Source organism: Canis lupus, chromosome 15, assembly GCF_003254725.2.
Source record: "Canis lupus dingo isolate Sandy chromosome 15, ASM325472v2, whole genome shotgun sequence".
Lineage (NCBI taxonomy): Eukaryota > Metazoa > Chordata > Mammalia > Carnivora > Canidae > Canis > Canis lupus.
The window spans coordinates 43,456,988-43,477,171 of NC_064257.1; the positions used below are offsets into that span (position 1 = coordinate 43,456,988).

Genomic DNA, 20,184 nt, shown 5'->3' on the forward strand with positions numbered 1-20,184 from the left:
CTCGATCCCGGGTCCCCAGGATCGCGCCCCGGGCCAAAGGCAGGCGCCAAACCGCCGCGCCACCCAGGGATCCCGAGACATAACAATCTTAAATATTTATACACTCAGTTAACAGAACTTGAAAATATATGAAACAAAGACTGATAGAACTGTAAGAAGAAACATAAAAATTCTTACCATAGTCAGAAATGTCAATATTTCTGTCTCTCAATGACCAATAGAACATGTAGACAGAAAATTAGTAAGGAGGCAAAACACTGAACAACACTATCTACTAAATCAACCTGATAAACATTGATGCAACACTCCACCCAAAATATACATTGTTTTCAATTTTACACAGAATGTTTACCAAGATAGACATTGTTCTACCCATAAAAAGTCTCAAGATTTTTTTAAAATAATCAGTTTGTGCATATTATATCCTCTCACTACAATGTAATTGAATATGAATCAATGTCAGAAAGGCCTCAAAAATATCACAAATATTTGGAAACGAAATAAAAAATTTTAAATAACCTCTGATTCAAAGACTCAAAAGTAGGGATGCCTGGGTGGCTCAGCGGTTAAGCGCCTGCCTTCAGCCCATGGTGTGATCCTGGAGTCCTGGGATCAGGTCCCACATCAGGCTCCCTGCGAGGAGCCTGCTTCTCACTCTGCCTCTCTCTCTGTGTCTCTCATGAATAAATAAATTAAAATCTTAAAAAAAAAAAAAAAAAGACTCAAAAGAAATAATGGAAAGTATTTTGAACTGATTGAAACTGAAAACGTAGCATTTTAAAATTTGTAGCATGTGGTTAAAGCAGTACAAAGAGGGAAATGTATAGTGCTAGATGCATACATTTAGAGAGAGAGGTCCCAAATTAATGACTTCAGATTCCATTTTAAGCAACCAGCAAAATCAGAGCAAATAAAAACCCAAAGTAAGCAAAACAGAGTAAAAAATAAAGATCAAAGGGGAAATCAAATAACAACAAAGTAATGGAGAAAAATCAATGAAACCAAAGTCTGATTCTTTGAGAAAACCAATAAAATTGATAAATTTTCAGCCACATTGATTACGCTGAAGCAAGACAGAGACACAAATTATCAATATCAGAAATGAGAGAGGTGACATTACTACAGATTCTACATAATAAAAGGACATTTAGGCAATGCAGCTGACTCTTGAACAACATGGGCTGAAACTGTGCAGGTCCACTTACACACTGATTTTTTTTTCAGTGAAAACAATACAGTACTGTATTTTCTCTTGCTTATAAGAATAAGCATAAATAGAATACAGCATAAAATGCATATAACATACAAAATATGTGCTAATTGAGTGTTTATGTTATTGGTAAGGCTTCTAGTCACAATAGGCTATATTAATAGTTAAGTTTGGGGGGAGTCAGAAGTTATACATGGCTATCGAAGGTAAAAGGATGGCAGGAGAGCAGCCCGAGTGGCTCAGAGGTTTAGCACCGCCTTCAGCCCAGGGTGTGATACTGGAGTCTCGGGATCAAGTCCCACGTCAGGCTCCCTGCATGGAGCCTGCTTCTCCCTCCGCCTGTGTCTCTGCCTCTGTGTGTGTGTGTGTCTCATGAATAAAAAAAATCTTAAAAAAAAAAAAAAAAGGATGGCAGGAAGGATGCATGTTCCTGTCTGCATCCTCCTGGCAATGACCCTTTCTTTATATTGTGTTGTGCACTGAATTGTGTCCCCCCTCAAAAGATATTAAAGGCTTACTCCCCAGTATCTATGAATGTGCCCTTATTTTCAAATAAGGTCTTTGCAGATGATCAAGAAGAGGTGGACCTTCATCCAGGGACTGGTGTTTTATAAAAAGGAGCAATATGGACACACAGACAGATATGGACATAGGGATATGCTATGAGGACATAAAGGGAAGTCCATCTACAAACCAAGGAAAAGAACTCCTGGGCCTATGAGAACTAGGAGAGAGGTGCAGAACAGATTCTCCCTCATAGCCCTTACAAGTGGCACATTGCTAACACTTAGATTTCAGACTTACAGCTTTCCAGAGCTGGTTGTTTTAAACCACCTAGTTTGTGGTACTTCGTGATGGCAGCCTTACAAAACAAATACATCCTGTTAGTGGCATGCGGCTCCAGTCCCCAGCTTTCTTCTAGCACTCCCAGAACCAACCTCATTTCACCATTCTGGATGGTACCCCCCATGGAGCTGGGCAGCAGCCCTATCTCCAAGGTGCCCTCAGGATCTCAGAGGTCAGCTTCTTTTTTTTTTTTTTAATTTTTTTTACTGGAGTTCAATTTGCCAACATATAGCATAACACCCAGTGCTCATCCCGCTAAGTGTCCCCCTCAGTGCCCATCACCCAGTCACCCCAAGCCCCCCTCCACCTCCCCTTCCACTACCCCTTGTTCATTTCCCAGAGTTAGGTGTCTGTCATGTTTTGTCACCCTCACTTATATTTTCACTCATTTTCTCTCCTTTCCCTTTCACTAATTTTTATATTCTCCAAATGAATGAGACCATATAATGTTTGTCCATTTCTGATTGACTTATTTCACTCAGCATAATACCCTCCAGGTCCCTCCACCGCGAAGCAATTAGTATTTGTCGTTTCTAATGGCTGAGTAATATTCCATTGTATACACAGTCCATCGAAAGATGAATGGATAAAGAGGTCAGCTTCTGAGTTCTGTAAACCCCAATTCCTCTTTTGTTCCTCACTCCCTAAGGATGGGAGCTGCTCCCTGCAGTTACTGTTTTTACTTCAGTGCTCCCTTTTTGCTTTTTTCAGTTTCCTGACACCCATTTAACCAATGCCTTATATTTAATTCATTCTGTAGATACAGGAAATAACCAGCAGTTTCTTTACCTCTGATGAGGACCCCCAGAGATAATCATTCATTCAGAGTAAAAGCCAAAGTCTGAAACACAGCTTACAAAACCCTGTGTGATGTCTGCCCTGCCCTTGCTACTTCTCGTCATTTCCTCTGTCACCCACTCTGTTCCAGCCATACTGGTCTCTTTGCTAATCCTTAGACATACCAAGCATGCTTGCTTCCTGGTCTTTGACTTGCCGTTCCCTATGCTTGTAGACATCTGCGCGGATGTGGCTCACTACTTCAAGTCTCTGCCCATACCTCTGAAGACATCTTTCCTATTATTTCCTGACTTTCCTAATTATTATTTCTCTCAACTCCTGCCTTGTCTTTCCCCATAATCCCTTTCCTCTATAGCACACATCACCTCATGGCATACTTTCTATCCATTTGTTATCTACTGCCTTCTCCAGTAGCATACAAGCTCCCAAGAGAATCACTGTTGACTACTAAATGCCCAGTGCCCAGAGCAGAGTGCCAATTTTTGAAAGGAAGACTGAATAACTGTAGAAAAACCATTATTAGCAGCCCTACCATTGAATCAGTGTGCTTGAACTATAACGAATCTTTAATTTTAAAAAGCTATGTGATTTTCTTTGGCTTTGTTGGCTGCCTTTCCTCCATGGAGCCACACTTTGTAGTGGCATCTCCTGAAATTCTTTCATGATAGTGTGCTTTAAGTTGTGCGCTCCCTTCTGTTTAACAACTTGGATTTTTTATAATCCAAATATTTTTCCATTTTAAACCTTTAAAAGTATTAAGTCGAGCAAGACTGGTCAGCCAGCAGAATTTACGAAGAGACTGGTCCTGGCACGGTGAGGCTGGCGTATGACACTGTATGAGTAGGTTGATGAGTATGAAATGTATAACACTGATAAGACTCTTCGCTGGGAAGCCAAACAAGAAGGAAATATAATTCCTACCCTCACAGAGCTTAAAATCTCATGGATATTTAACTCCACAAATGAAAAAAATCTTGACAGTTATCAACAGGCACAAATGAAAACAAAAACATAACACCTAAGTGCTGGTTAGGTAAGATGCAATGGCCATTATCATGCATGGCCATTCAAACTACAATAATCCCTAGAAGTTGAATAAAAACCCACAATTTAAAGAAAGACAAAAAATGAGAACTAGGTACTCGCAAAAGGAAACGAAAAATACATGAATATAACTTCATTAGTTACCTAGAGTTTATAAACTAAACTATGAATTTAATCTCTCACCTTTCTTATTTACGTCTTTATTCTGTGCTTTCCCTTAAATGTCTCATATTCTGTTCTGAATTCAAATGCTTCTATACTTTAAACGTCAAGGTGGAATTACACCATAAACTCATACCAACTCACCTCAGGTCTCAACTGAATGTCATTTTCACAGAGACTTTTCTCCAGTCACTTAATGTGAGGTAAGTGTGCTTATTATTCTCCATCTTGGCATGTCTCACAGCCCTCACCACAATTTATAAAATCATAAGTTATTTTGTGACCTTATCTTTTGTCCTCCTTGCTAGAGAACAAATTATCTAGAAGCAGGGTATATTATTTGTCATGACTGTATACATGTATATAAGTACCTGGCACTTAATACACATTTGTTGAAATGTAATAGTATGTATTTCTGTGAAGACCAGAAATCCATTTCCAATACCTAAAATAGTTTTATTTTCAACATTTACTAAGTTTAAGTTGTGCTAATTTTTGACACATAGAAATGTGTACCCACATAACTTTTTTATGCATAAAAATACCTACAAATATAATTCACATCCATAGTAATATATACATACACATATAAATACATATAAACAATTCATATCCATAGCAATATTTTGAGCTTTATCTATGAAATTAATTTCAATTTGGGTCAAATAATTCATCTTTTACGATAAACCTAATCTGTTCATGAGAGTCTTCATTCTGTCAGAGGTAAGGAATCCTGGGTAGAACTGGGATATGGTACTGGTATGGTTAGAATTGCCCCCGGCCCACACAGAGTGCCTTGGTACAACTTAGAAAAGGAGCCACACTGCCTGAGTAGACACAGCCTTATACCCATAAACTGAGCTTGATCAGTGGAGCTTGGCAGGATTTCAGGTCTCATTGGCTATCTCAGCGAGGTGCCCTTGTACAGGGCATGATTTGCACATAGGGGGCAAAACTAGAGGGGGCAGGTCAGTGCTGGTGCAGGCAGAAAGGGGTGATCAGGCCACCCTTGCACAGCTTTACTCCTTGCTCAAAAAGGCTGATTTAATTTGTCTGGCTGAGTTTGGTCAGATAGAGGGTCTCTTCTTTGAACCACTTCTGTTGATTTCGCTGAAGAGACAGATTTCTTTGATGGAAGATCATTTTCACATTCGAGTGTACACATGGTTCACTATATCCAAGTGGACCTTCAAGGATTACTCTTAAGAAACAAACAAAATTTTTGATTCCTAAATATTCTGCTGTCAAGTTGGCTATATGTGAACTATGCAACTTCCCCCCTGCAGAAAGAAAGAAAGAAAGAAAGAAAGAAAGAAAGAAAGAAAGAAAGAAAGAAGAAAGAAAGAATCAGAAGTTAGTTAACTTCTATGGCACTGCTCATAGACTTTTTGGAAATTTTATCAGTGGCACTGAGAATAAGCTCAGCTATCTCATCACTGACTCCATTTATTTACCGTCATGATACCGTCATGACTAACAATGTATAGGATCAATTCTAGCTCCCATGTATCAAGGAAGAACATGTTTATCTCATTTCAGTAATCTTTTATAAACTCTATTCTTAAACCATAGGGTCACAGATTATAAAAGCCACAAAATTTTCAAAAACCAAATTAATTTACCTTTTCAATGTCTTTAGTCTCGAAGCACAAATCATAAGGAAAGCCTGTTCCAAAACTACTAAGATGAATTCATCACTTAGAGTGGGAGCTGAAACCACTGAAATATAATTCTAAAAGGATTTTTATTTTGGAAATAGAACATAAAATTGGGTATTTGGGAATAAAGTATTGGATAGTGGAAAACAACCTAGATTGGGCCCCCCGAGTCCTGGTTTTTAAGCTACCTAATTACATGAGATTATGCAAGTGATTTAATCTTGGTGGAATGTCTGTCTTCTCCCGTTTATTAAATGAGTTTAAAGTCTTAAGTCCTTTTAGCTGTATGATTTATTTTATATTAAAAGTCCTCAATGCAGGAAGAATGTCAGATACGGCAGTCTGTGGGACACATAAAGAAGCCATGTATACAAGAGCCCCTGAGAGAAATGCTAAGTATGTCATCCCGGACCTGCACTGAGCTCAGGACTGGACCAAATATCGCAGCAGATTTTTTTTTTTTTTTTGGTTATTCTAATCGGTCATCACTTCCGTGGAAAAATCTTCGCTCCACTGGTAAACCTGGGTCCAGAAATCGAAAGGCGCAGAAGCAGCCTTATCTAGGCACTGTGGCCACTTTAACAGTAATTAGCTTAATCCACCATCACCAACTTTCACGTGGGCCGGGCGAAGTTTATACCCGAGAAGCGAAGCCAACCCAAATATGGGGACTATTCTTCCATTGCCAAAATGGGACAACTGCCTTATCTGCTCTCCAAAATCCTACCTACCAGAAAATCTCCTCCCCTGTTAAATGCTCACAAGGGCAGAAAGCACATTGAGCGTGCGACCCTGTACTGGCTCCTCCTCGCGTCAACTTGCGGGGATCCCGGTAACACCAAGTCAGCACTCTCGATAACGTGCAGATGTTTTTAGAAACGCTTACAGACTTTGTCTCTCTGGGGAAAGGTTTGTACTGGGGTACTTGGGATGCGCGGGGCATCCCGCTTCTGGATGCCCGCATCTTGCTACTCATTCTTCCTCCAGAACTAACGCCTCCGTAGTGGCCTCGGTATTTACACTCCCGGGGAAGTCTCCCCAGGACTTTTTTCTCCGCGTTTAAACTGAACGCTGATGGCAAGGCGCGGCCAGCTCCTTCTCTCCTCCACCTGACCGGGCGGACCTGCGCTCCCGCGCTCGGGGAGGTCTCCAGCGCACCGGCGGGCCCCGGGAGCGCGCCCCCCCCGCCCCCCGCAGGCACGCGCGCCCGCTCCACTTCGGGAGCGCGCAGCTCCCCGGCCGGGGATGGAAACTTCTTCTCGAACAGTCTTCGAACGCCTTAACCTATTCGGCGGCTCGCAGCATTTGCGTTGGCCTCCCGCCTCTAAATCAGAAGCCAAAGGAGCTCTTTACCGACTCGAAATTCAGGTTGAAAATCCGGGGGCTGGGGGGAGTCCGTGCGGCCAGGAGACGGGAAAGGGGCCGCAAAACTCCCTCCCGCCAACCCCAGCCCGCCCGGCTCGTCCTCCCCGCGCGCGGGGCGAGGGGCGGGCGGGGGCCGGGGGCGGGGGAGCCTGGAGGGCCCCCCCCTTCTCACCTCCCGCGGCCCACTTTCACTCGCTCGCTCTCCTGCCTCGGCTGGGCCGCCTTGACCCAGCGGGAGCGCGGGGGGCTGAGGGGAGGCGACAGGGCGGAAGAGCCGTCTCCGCGCCGCGCCCTCGCCCCGGGCCCCGCACGCCCCCCGCCGGGCGCCGTGGCGAGGCCCGCGCGCTCCGTCCCGCCCCGGTCGGCCGCGCCCCCGCCCCCGCCCCCGCCCCCGCCCCGCCGCGGCCACCAGGCCGTCGGGCCCGGGGACGCTCCTGCGCCGGGGCCGCCCCCTCCCCTCCCCTCCCCTCCCCTCCCCTCCCCTCCCCGCCCGTCCCCTCCCCCCGGCCCGGGCGGGGGCGCGCGAGGAGCGGTGACGTCAAGGGGCGCGCGGTGGCAGCACCTCCCCGCGCGCTAGTTAAAAAGAAGAAGAAAAGAGGGAGCGAAACATGAGAGGCTGCGTGAGAAGCTGCAGCCGCCGGCAGAGGAGACCTCAGCATCATCCGGAGCCCAGCGCTGGCCCTGCCCGCGCCTGCCCCGCCGCCGCCGCCGCCGCCGCCGCCGTTTCTCTTCCTGCTACTGTCTCACCTAAACAACTCCCGTTACACGGAAAAGTGAACCTCTGTGGCCGTCTTCTCCTCCTCTTCTTCCTCCTCCTTTTCCATCCCCTTCTCCTCCTCCCACTTGCCAGCCGCGGCAGGAAACCCCTAACCCAGCTGACACTGGCACAGCTGCAAACGGTGCCATCCGCACAACTTTATCTTGCTCCTCGGACTCCCCCAAGGCACCGGACACATCGCCTTGTCCTTTATTTTTTGCAAAGTCGCATCGCTCTACTTATTTTCGCCCCCGCCACCGCTCTCTGCCTCTCGAGTGTCCCCCGCAGCCTCCTCCTGGAGCTGCGCCCTAGTGCCCCTGCTGGGCAGTGGCGCTCCCCCCCAGCCTCGCGCGCCCAGCCCCTGCCGCTCCGGGCAGACGATGCTGAAGATGCTCTCCTTTAAGCTGCTGCTGTTGGCCGTGGCTCTGGGCTTCTTCGAAGGAGATGCTAAGTTTGGGGAAAGAAGCGAAGGGAGCGGAGCGAGGAGGCGAAGGTGCCTAAATGGGAACCCCCCGAAGCGCCTGAAACGGAGAGACAGGCGGCTGATGTCTCAGCTGGAGCTGCTGAGTGGGGGAGAGGTGCTGTGCGGCGGCTTCTACCCGCGGCTGTCCTGCTGCCTGCGGAGTGACAGCCCGGGGCTAGGGCGCCTGGACACCAAGGTAAGCGCGCACCCGCCTCACAGACGCGAGGTTGACGTCCGGGCCGGCTGGCTGCGGGTTCCCGGTGCCTCCGGAGATGCTGGCGGCTGGGAGAAGGGCGAAGCTGGTTTAGAGAGTCCTTTTGGATGACTTTTGTGGAGTGCTGGCGTGATCAGAGCTGTGTGTTTCCCTGGGGTGCACAGAGAGCTCCCCCAGCCCCAGGAGTCCGTGGTCGGGATGCTGTGCAAAATCTGCCTGTCTCAGAAGAGGGACGCTCCCGTGGTACCCGCGTTCTGGGCTGGGGTACATAGTTGAAAGAATCGCGATTAACACTGTGTTTGGGATCGAATCGGGCATTGGCTGCGGCGCAACTGTAAATTAAGGTGGCTGTGGTTTCCGGTTTATTTTTCTAGGGTAACAGGATTTGTGCAGTTTTCTCCACGTGCTCGGTTAGGGAGAGGATTGAATCTTACAGGATGTTGAAGCTCGGTTGGGGTAAGACCCCCCCCACCCCCGGCCCCGTCAGAAGGGATTGTCTTGCATTACAATAGTTAAACGCTGCGGAAAGGAACTCCTGGTACTCCAGTTGAGAACCCGAAAAACTGGGGAAAGATTTTGCTGGGGTATATTTGTCACCTAAAACTGAGATTGTTCTCCGCCTCCGTTTGTAATGTTTTGAAACATTATAAATTCAGGCTTTCGGTGTCAGGTTAGTTGTCCAGGAAGATCTGCTCTAGAAATTTGTTTAAGGAGTCATGCATTTACACTTTCCTTGTGTTCTTAAGTTTAAACAAATATGAAACAGTGTTGGTTGAGCGTAAAGGCAAGCTTATTTTTGAGTTTGCAACATCTTTCTTGTCATGGGATGCAGCAACGTGTGCTATCCACTGTACTGCAAGGGGGGGTGGAGAATCACGTCATTAACAATCACTGCACGTGAAATAAACAATCAGGTGTCTTTGCTCCCCCTCCCTTTCCCCATTTTAGGTTTAATTAAGAATTCCTCCGTTACAACACTGCAGTTGTCAAGGTCTGAGAGACTCTTGGAAAACTTGTGCTTCAGTCTTGCTGGCCCAGGCATTTAAAAAAAAAAAAAATACCCAGGCTGAATCTAATTTTTATGCTCAGTTCACGGTAGATTTCACTCTATTCTCATGTAAACAGCTCCTACGAATCAACATATGTGTCTGGGTGGTATCTCTCACTTTGTTTTGTAACAAAAAGCCATATTGCATCATTTAATTTGCTCAAGTCATGCAAATAGGAAAAAATCAATAGGACAAAAAGGGGTCGACTTATCCTCCTCCCCACTAAACTGCTGCCCACACACAGAGTCCTGTTGCTTATGGCAAAAGAATAACAACAACACCATTGTGTTTGTTAGTTGGTTCACTAATGGGTGAAACTAGAGAACATCATTCTCTTTCAGTCCCCAGCTCTGTCCAAATGTTCATGCCTTTTGAGGGAGCATTTGTCCAACTCCCTCTATTCCCAGATGAGTGAGAACTGTCTTGCTGCAGGTTTTCAGCTGCAACTCTCTCTTTATTCTTACCATATGCAGCAGTAGTCTTGAGATTCAGGGAACAGATATTCCAGCATTTGATTCAAAACAATGTCATTAAGCTCCTGTGTGGTAATTGAATTAAATTACAAAAAAGCTACATTCATATCATCTGCAGGGTTTTACCAGGAGCCCAAAGGAACCAGGAAATTCATAGAAAGGTTTAGAAATATTTGCCATTAAGTCTCCCTGTTTGCAGTGTGCATTGTGAATATACCAATGATCTGCAGACCCCTGCAATACTGAACTCTTCCAGGAACATGAGGAATGAAAACTTTGCTAACTAAATATAGTAGGGAGTTGGAGGGGTGGGGGGAGGAACTGAGGGGAGTTATAACCCTTAAGAGGAGTTATATAAATTTTTTTTCAAGAAATCATTCTTTAGGAAGAAATCTGCCACGTTAGCTATCCACATTCCTTTCCGTTTTACGTGCTTCCAATCTCCAACAAACCCCTACTCATTTGGAAAATGTGTCTGAATTAAATTTGGTACACTAGACTTTGCTGGTTCCATTACAAGTGCTTTATAAACTAACAATACTCAAATTGTTCAAACCAGGAGAGTGATATAGCTGTGCATGTGCATTCTTGACCTGTGTTAGTTCTCAAGTTTTAATAGTTTTTAAAACATGTTATTTTATAATAAACTTCAGTGTTTCCCTGTTTTCCCCTAAGCCTTTCTGGCTTATAATATATGTTAGGGTCTTATTTCATAATGTGTGTACAGGAGAGATGATGGCTATTTGAAAGGACCCGTTTTCGTTTATGAAAAAAAAAAAAATACCAAGAAGGATTTCTGCAACTTTTCAAGAAGGTACAGGCATAGCATTCTCCTACAGGAAGAAATTTCATAGATAGTAGCCAACGAGGTAGGAATACTGAGCATGCTCAACTGTGCAATTAAATCCAGTTTCTGAACTAACACATTTTCTTTAATGTAATGAACTAGCATTGAGTTCAATTCTTTGGCCGTGGTATCACGCCTTTATATTTTAATTTTGGGGTATATTTTAGTAATTTTATGTATTGTAACGAGATAATTAACTACCATTATAAATAAATACTACCAAAATTTAGGAGGTTATATTGTCTTGGCAATATCTTTGCAGCTTCTAAACACAACATGCTAAAAGGATCTAATTCCCATTAGCCAAACTGAATCTGCAGCCAACTGAAATACCCCCATTTCTAAAACTTAACTTGTAGCCACAGAGGCATAGACGCTCTCTCTACCTTGGGTGGTTTCACAGCGAAGCTGTCAAGGAATGGGTGAAAAGTAATTGTTTTCAAGTGTGCCCTTTTACAATCATTTGTTTGCTCTGGCTCTTTCAGGGACAAAGGCTATTGTTGAACACATCCAACTAAACAAATAACTCATCCTGGGGTCCCTTTAACAGCTGCCTTAGTACAATGATCTATTTACATATTAGCCTAAAATTGAAACTGAACTCTTTAATGACATAATCCAGCACTATAGTCCAGAGTCGCATGTGTTCTACCCAACAGCTGAACAACCTTGTAGGCATATGATTTTTAGAAATAACTTTTTGTGTACCAAGTGATCTTAAGGCGACATCTTAATATACTGTCATGTATTTTCTCCTTTTGTCTGCTCATCGAACCCATGTGGGTGCCTTTTTATCTTCTTTGTTCAGTTACTTGATAAATAAAGAGAAATACAGAAGGTCTCTGTCACCCATTTTACTATTTGTTGATAAGCTATAGTGGTAGGCCACACGCTTCACTGTGTATTTCAGTATTTATCTTACCTTTCTTCTATGGATTTTACTTTCTTGTGGCTAAAGATTAAAGGATGACCTGCCAGATGTTATAAATTAGTCAGCAACAGCCACAATCATTACTAGGCATGCTGTAATAATGTTTCGAAGTTTTACATGACTTTCAAAGTATGTTTAGTTTAAACCACTATAATTTGATGGTTTCATATATGGCTTTTTAAAATCGAAGCAGGAAATTAGCTTAAATTTCTTCTTAAGATTGATGATGTTGTCAGACATAAAGTTAAGGACCTATATCGACAGGAGCACATAGGCGAGAAAAGAAAAACTTCCCTACACACACCAAGACTCATCTGTCTAAAACAGTGTTGCATCTTGGACTGAGTCAGTTTAATTGACTTCAGTAAGACTATTGGTTCATTGAAACCAAAGCCAGAATGATGGCTCTATCTATCTTCAAATAGGTATTTACACTGCAGACCTCACACAGAGCAAAATGTTACCATCCTGCTGGGCCAGAACAGCATGAAACTCTACAAAGAATAATATTATACTTGATTTCAGATAATTTATTGAGTCTTATTTCTGAAACTTTTCATGAGAGATCTTGTGGCCAGGACACATTCCAAAAATTGTAAAAGAGAAAATTCTTTAGGTACTAAAATCAAGCTCTTCCTGGACAGCAGCTGGGAGAGTATATGGGAATCATTTTGTTTCAGCTGTAAAAAAATGGAAGCATGCATATTCTCCATAAAACTAAAGGTAGTTACATTCCAGTTTTTCAGCCAGCAAAAAAGGTGGCTTCAGCATCCTGCAGTTGTTTTGTTCTTAGTGGACTGCTATACGATAAGCAAACAGAACAAAGTTGAACAGTATTAATATTGAATAGATCTGGTGAGGTCTGCCAGAGTATGGACAATAAAAGACATTTAAAACATTCTTGGAATGCAAATTCTAAGTGCCTGGCATATGTTTCCTTTTAGAAAACTTTAACCATTTAAGCAATTGTCATTTAAATAAATTGATAAAAATCAAAATGTAAATATAATTGTGATTAATAATAACTTTTCTAACTGTTGTAGAGAGTTACAACACATTGCATATATATATTTTTTTTTGAAATAGGGTAACATAGAAGGAACTTTCAATCCCTGCATGCTAACATTTTAGCATGCTTATATTCAATGATATTTTTTAGTTGCTTTGTTCTTTCAGGTCCAAATTTTGTGATCAACTAGAATATGTTTATCCTAAAAAATAGAAGCCAACACATTTACTTAGATCAGAATCTCCTTGTGAATGAAGTATTTGCCTTAAACAATGATCTGAAGTTTCAGATGGTAATTTCAGTTCCTAGTTCTAAAGAAATAAAGTATAAATATAGATACATAAACAAAAAAGGTATAAAATTCATTCCCATTATGTTTTTTATTATGAAAAACCAGTGCCGTCTAAATATTGTCTCACTATTGTGCTGGTATTGTCTTCTATATTTATTAAAGGAGCTCTTAAAATAATTTTTTTAAGTTAGTACTAGACATCAAGACCTACTTTATCAACCAATTACTAACTGTAGTGAATTTGTAACTCCCAAATTGGTCTTACTGGAATAAAAGACATTATACTGTATAGATAAAGATAAAGATATTCCTTGTTTTACTAAAATTCACTAAATCCTATACAAAAGCACTTTTATTAAACTCCTGTGTTGATTCATGCATATAACATACCTGAGGAGCTAGTTAGAAAGTTTTTCCTGGCTAAGATAAAATGAATAATAAAAATTGGTCTTAAATCAGTTTTATTCAGCTTCATATACTATTTTTATGCAACATGAAAAGGAGGTATTTCCCCCACTTTAGGAAACTCTGCCTGTGCAATCTGTAGACTGAAAATTAACTGAAATTAGAGAAATGTAATTCCAGTAATATCCCTGAGAATATCATATTAGGAATATCAGGAGTGAAATATATTTTTACCTAAGACCCAAATAACCATGTCTTAAAAACTGCTTTGCTTGCAGTTGGATAAAGTTTTAAAGAGTTTTAAAGTTTTATAGTTTTAAAGTTAAATATCAGTCACCATACACTTCGATGCAGAGTAAAATGGTAAAGGGTCTCAATACAGTTGTCATTTAATTTTTCATACCCCAAAAGATAAATAGACTTTGATTTGCAAGAGTAAGAAGCACTTTTGTGCATCCTTACCCTCTGCTTCCCCATTCCAGGCCAAGAGACCTTACTTACATCCTTATTTAAAGCATTCTGTATTTGTGACACGGTAATTTCAGACAACAGCATTGGCTAAACTACGTGATTCTACTTATATGATTACAAAAACAAAACAAAACAAAACAAAACAGAACTAAACCTAACGTCACCTGACTAAAAAGAAGTTTGTTTCTGATTTATGGCTTTCAGATATTTTCTATGACCAACAACACAGAATGTGGGAAGTTACTGGAGGAAATCAAATGTGCACTTTGCTCTCCATATTCCCAGAGCCTGTTTCACTCACCTGAAAGAGAAGCCTTGGAAAGAGACCTTGTACTTCCCCTGCTCTGCAAAGACTATTGCAAAGAATTCTTTTATACTTGCCGAAGCCATATTCCAGGTAAAAAATAAAATAAAATGGATAAATTAAATAAACTACTGCAGAATATCCTTATAAGATACCTGTTCTTACATGCTCACTTCTAAGAGGGTAAAAATTTTCTCACCTTCCCATATACCTGTTTTGGCCTCACAATTAACCATTTACAAAGTTGTAACATTTCCTTGCTGTTAGAATTACTGTTATTTCAGTATACAAACAGTATGTTCGTTTTGATGAGGTGTTTTACATTTGCTAAATCGATAATACATTGGTAATCTTTACACACATTGGATTTTCAGTACAAATTTCTTGTTGGTGTCATCTTCATCCATCAGCATCAATATCAAGACAGCCTCCTCTTCTACTTAGCTGATAAAAAAGTGCAGATTGTCCACGGACTTGGACTTGGACTCTTAAGGTCTTTCTTCCTTGAATAAAGTATCATTAGAAATCCAAACAAAGTAACATCTTACAAAGCACCTTCATGTACAATGCCTTCATGTACAATGCCTAATTTGCTCCTCAAAAACTCTGTGCTGCAAGTAGGAAACGTGGAGTCCTCTCCATTTGACCAATGAAGATAACCAAACCTCGGAAGAAGTTAAATGCCTTAACCAAAGCTGTGTGGCGAGGAAGTGATAGGATAGCTAGAGAAGTTCTTAGGCTGACAGTGTCACAAATATACCTCATTACCATATTTGGACCCTAATATACACATAGGTCCCTGGACCTTGATTACTTTTACCATCAAAAGTTTATAGACTTTGGTTGTTGTTGCTCTAGTTGGAAGAGTCAACATAGAGATACAAAAGAATTTAATGAGACAGATTCTGTTTAGTTAGGCAAAGTCACACACAAACAAATCTACTGAAGCTAACAGTTTCTACAACTAAATGACACTCAGGGAAGGCTAAGCTTTAAGAACTGTAGGATGCACTTGGAGAACTTTTTTAACTGCTATGCATATTTTACATTTTTCTCTGATCCAGAAAAGTGTACATTTTTTTTGAAAAGTGTACATTTTTAATTTTTGTATAGAGTTGCCTTAATAACCTAAGAAAACATTTTGACTAGGATTGCTTGCTTCCTCTGGGGTACCATGACAAGTATCTAAACCCATTCATGTGAAAATATTATTATTGTTTCTATAAACTACAGCCATGTTTGTAAGGCTTTTCTTAAACCAGCTGTTTCTTCCTCTTTATCACATTCCCCAAAGCAGAGTGGGACAGGTCAGGGTAGCCTAGATGTCCTGCTGAGAAGCGATAACAGATTAGGTACCATAAAGGTTTACTGCAAATTTCAAGTCTCCAAGGTTCGGCTTTACCAATATAATTTGAAAGTAATATGGACACTTAACCATTTTCTCCTACCTTTATCTACCTGAGATAAATACAACTATGGTGGATTTAAGGACTCACCCATAAGTTCTCCATAGATGTGACGTTATTTTAGCTTCCAAAACAAACAACAAAAAGCAGTATCCAGCAAAAGAGAGAGCGCAGCAAATAGCTCAAAAGCCAGAACTGCAAGCACCTCGCTCCCCAGGATCAACATATGTGGTGACGAATGACAAATTTATTTTTCTACAAAGTTTGTATATATGTAAAACTGCTGAAGTGCATCAAGATGTCAAGTGCTTTTGGTGGCCACCCAGGCTGCCTTGAAAGATAACCAGATGAAAGCTCCACTCCAGTGGTGGATAGAGCAGCAAGGGTGCTTTCCAGGGACAGGCTACAGGCTTTAGCAACCAGCAGAGGGGACTTCCCCTGCATCTGTCAAATGCTAATAATCACCCTAAATACTTGTCCCAAAAGTAAGTTGTAAAAACACACTTTGTGTTAATTTATGTTAATTGATTTGTTTCCAGACTGATCCTTGGCACACAGTTGACCATTTTCTAAAGTATGATAGATAAGATGGTAATCCTCCCCACAGCCCTTGTCCCAACACAGAGGCTCTTTACAATTATAGAACACTTATTTTTCAGAAATTGCCCTCAAAGCAAATTTTTAATATTTTCAACTTCTTAAGTCTACTTAATGACACGGTTTACTTTTCTCTGGAGTTCAAAAGTGTGAAAAATAGATTTTTTTGTGATACTTTCTTATAAGAAGTCAATATATTTGACTATTCTCATTAATAGCCTCATCTTTCTGCACATCAAAAACTTGAAAATACATGACTAAGGCAAATGCTGTAAGGAGTTGAGAGAGGAAAAAAAGAAATTTCAGAGGCATCTTCATTTTTCCCCAATTGCCCAGTAGGCCAAGAAATAAAAATACAAATGCTCTATCCCTTTGCTTCACCTTCATGACTTTAAGAAAACACCAGTCACTTCGGGATACATGCACATCTGGAAGATAACTGCTTTTTAGAAACTTTAATTCAGAAATATTCAGTCTGCCTATTTTCAAAACATAAGAAATTAAGTCCATCATGAGGATACACTAGTGTTTTATTAGTCGTAGTATTCTCCAGTTGTGAATTGACTTAGGGAAGTAAATTCTTAAAGCTTCTAAGAATAACCAAATTGCATTCGAAAAAACAAACCACACACGCACACAGGAGCTCCTTGCTTGCACCACTGGTCCTGTTTTTTGCCTGCAGTATGGGAGCAGGGTAAATGTTTTGCTATTCAACTCGGTGATGGCATAGTACACTGTGTGGGAAGCATATAAACGGACCTGCTAAATTAGCCTTGCGTCTTCACCTGTTACCATGAGAATCATGGTATAGTTTTTATCACTCCTAGACCACCATCTCTTCAGCTGTAGGTTATTTAGTGTGAAACGCTTGTATACAATTAGTTCGGTTGGCTTAATCCTGTTGCTAATGAGGCCAAGGTCAAGGGTTTGATTCCATAGCCACTCCTGACCCCCGTCAGATATCTTACACATGTGTCTTATTTGTCCCCAGGAAAGCAAACAGGACAGAATGGATGGATACATCAAAATCCACTACCTCTATTAGAAAATGCTGCCAAATGCAGCCTTACTGACCATGGGTTTTGTTTTGTTTTTTCCTTATCATGGTGAACAGCATATACAATGAGGAAAAGTAGCTTTTCCCTAGCATACATGGCCAAGAGAAAAGCCAGAGCTTAGAATATTCCACAGAGAATATTTATTTACATCAGTATGTTACAGGGTGTTTTGTGGCATAGTAGGACTGGATTCATCATGACACAGGAGAATAATTTTAGGTCAACGATATTTGATAAATTATCAGGAATTTTTTTTTAATGCAGCTGCTGGAATAATCAGTGCATTTCCATCATTAGTAGACTTGATCATACTGTGATGATCCAGGGTGAATTAAATACCCACCTTCAGTAAAATGCTCTTCAGGGTATTGTTCCAAATAGACAGGTGCCATTTGGTAAATTATAACTTCCCTGGCAATAAATGTAAGCCCAGTGTCCTGAAACCAGGTCCCTGTTAGCTCTTCACAGCAAAATATATCTTACTAATCACTGTCCACAAAATCAGATTCTTTAAGTTAAAGTATTAATAAAAGTATCAGATGTTGCAATTCAAATATTGTAATTATGAGGAAAATGCCCTTACTTTTATGAGAAAGTCTTTTGAGTTAGCTCCCTCCTTCACACTTAACTCCGTTTGCTTAGATTCTGTAAAAAATTTGTAGTAATTCATTAATAATGCCTTTTTGTTTTTGTTTTAATTTGGTAAGAAAACACCTCTGGAGCCATAGAGTTTATTAATCTGTAGTCATTAATTCTCAGATATTCCATTTGAAAATGATTTCTCGCTGCTGCATGTTTGTCTCCAGCTAATAACTCCTTGTAAAATAGAATCAGCCATCAGCACTGTTTATTAATTTTCTCTTAAAATGGCATGATTTTGCATACTGTAATCCTGGAATACAGTTACTTTTTGAAAAGCAAACTTGAAATTTCTTCTCAGTTGCACTTTGAAATTTTTTTGTGATCCTTCAGGCAAATATCACATTAAAACAAAATTTCTCATTTACACATTCAGTTATAAATATATCCATAGTATGACAGTATTTCTGCATGCATAATATTGGCATGGAGATCTTGCTGCCTGATGGGAGCTCTGTGTGTGTCCCCAAAAAAAGATCTAGCCCAAAACTGCAAAAAGTTTGATTTAGCAATGCAGTTTTCCTTTTCTTCTTTTTACATCAAATAGACTTGTTCAACACTACTGGGCAGTTTTCATCTATATGCTTAGCTGGGAAAGAATGGGGGAGAAAAAGTTATCTTTTGTAAACAGGGAATTGCTGAAGAAGAGTGAATGCGGCTGCAGCCTTCATTCCTCTCCCCAATTTCTAATCCCTGAATTTTTTCAAAGAAAGATAACCTCCTTCCAGCTGCCTTGTCCCTCCCATAGAGCACCCCTCCCAGCTGCCATGCCTCCTTTCAGTCTCACCCCCACCCCCACCCAGACACACTCTCTCTCTCTCTCTCACACACACACTCTCTCTCTCTCTCTCTCTGTCTCTCTCTCTGTCTCTCTCCCAAGGACATCTGCTCTCACTTGCCTGATTTCCAAGAAGATGTTTCCCAATAGCCTAATCACATACTAGCCTTGAAGAGTCTGTCTCGGAAATTTAGGAGTGATACATTTTACCCAAAAGTTAGGTCAAAATGTACCTCAAGACCCTCAGAATTCTAAGATTAGTTTTAGGTTTGAGGGGCCGTAGGTCTAGCTCATAGAAAATAGAGTTTTACCATGTTCTACCGGTAAGTGTCACTTGGTTGTCCCAAATTCTTGTTCTTGGAAATCCTTGGAATCCTGGGTGAATCATACAACTTCTAAACATCAGCTAAGTTACAAGGTGCCTTTATCACAAAGCTGTTAGGTGTACAGTAATCTGATTTGTTAGGTAAAAATCAAAACATTATCCATAAAGATGTGAGACCTGCAGCAGGAAGTTAGGACATTATACAAGGTCAAGTCTGGTAGCAATATCATATTTTGAGAGCAGAAATCATCAGAATATGGAAGGAATCTTAGTAATATGCCCTCCCCCCAAAACACCTAATACCTTATTAATCCAATTGTGAAAATAATGTCAAAATTCTTTTTTTTGTCATAAAGTCCTGTTCTTTTTTAGTCAAATATAGCTGTTTTTATTTGATAAATATTGTCAATTTGTACAAAAAGAGAAAACATCTTTCAGATCTCTTTAAGTATCTGTTTTGCATTTTTGTTTTGACTTATTATTATTATTTTTTGGTGTGGGTGGCTTACCAGCTTTCTAATTGAGAAGACTAAAGGGATATTTTATTTTTTTTAATTTTTTTTGAAGGGATATTTTAAATACAGTTTCTGTCTTAGAAAATAATCATGGATTTTCTATAAGAGGGATAGGAAAAGGGCATATCACATATGTATTTGAAAATGGACGCTCTGTTCTTAGCACCATTGTAGTGAGCCAGACATTTATTACAGCATATAAGGAGTGAGTGACAGTACAAAAAGAATTATAAAATGACCCAACTTGGCCCCATGATGGCCCATCTCTTTCTCATTCTAATGTGTTCTTCTTAAGAAGTTATTTATTATTACTGTAGGGGGAAAAAGTGCTGAATAGTGATCAGATAAACTTATAAGTACAACATATGGTAACTGAAGAAGCTTGCAAACAGAGCCAATGCAATAACAAGATTAATGCTGGATTTGTATTATGTGTATTTTGTTTGAGTCTTTTGAAATATCCAATGCAATATTGTTTCATTTTAATTGAAATTCTTAACTTTTGGTTAAAAATGGAAATCCCAAGCCCCCCCCCCCCAAAAAAAAAAAGTTTTTCTTTCATTATTTT

At 40.7% G+C, this 20,184-nt stretch overlaps 1 protein-coding gene and 1 long non-coding RNA gene across 6 annotated transcripts in view; one reads left to right on the top strand and one right to left on the bottom strand.

Annotated features, from left to right (window-relative positions):
* LOC118350677 (uncharacterized) overlaps window positions 1-8,836 on the bottom strand; it is a 37,930-nt gene extending 29,094 nt beyond the window's left edge. The window contains exon 1 of the long non-coding RNA XR_004804929.2: window positions 7,831-8,836. This is a non-coding gene — a long non-coding RNA (uncharacterized LOC118350677). The remainder of the gene's footprint in view (window positions 1-7,830) is intronic.
* LOC112654367 (hedgehog interacting protein) overlaps window positions 7,663-20,184 on the top strand; it is a 91,629-nt gene continuing 79,107 nt past the window's right edge. For 4 of the 5 annotated variants that reach the window (XM_025438827.3, XM_025438828.3, XM_025438829.3 and 1 more), the window contains exons 1-2: window positions 7,663-8,499; window positions 14,199-14,391. In XM_025438827.3, coding sequence (XP_025294612.1) covers window positions 8,221-8,499; window positions 14,199-14,391 — 472 coding nt within the window. In that variant the 5' untranslated portion in view covers window positions 7,663-8,220. Of the gene's footprint in view, window positions 8,500-8,861; window positions 8,974-14,198; window positions 14,392-20,184 lie in introns of those variants that run through there. The other variant, XM_025438830.3, reaches the window with a different exon arrangement.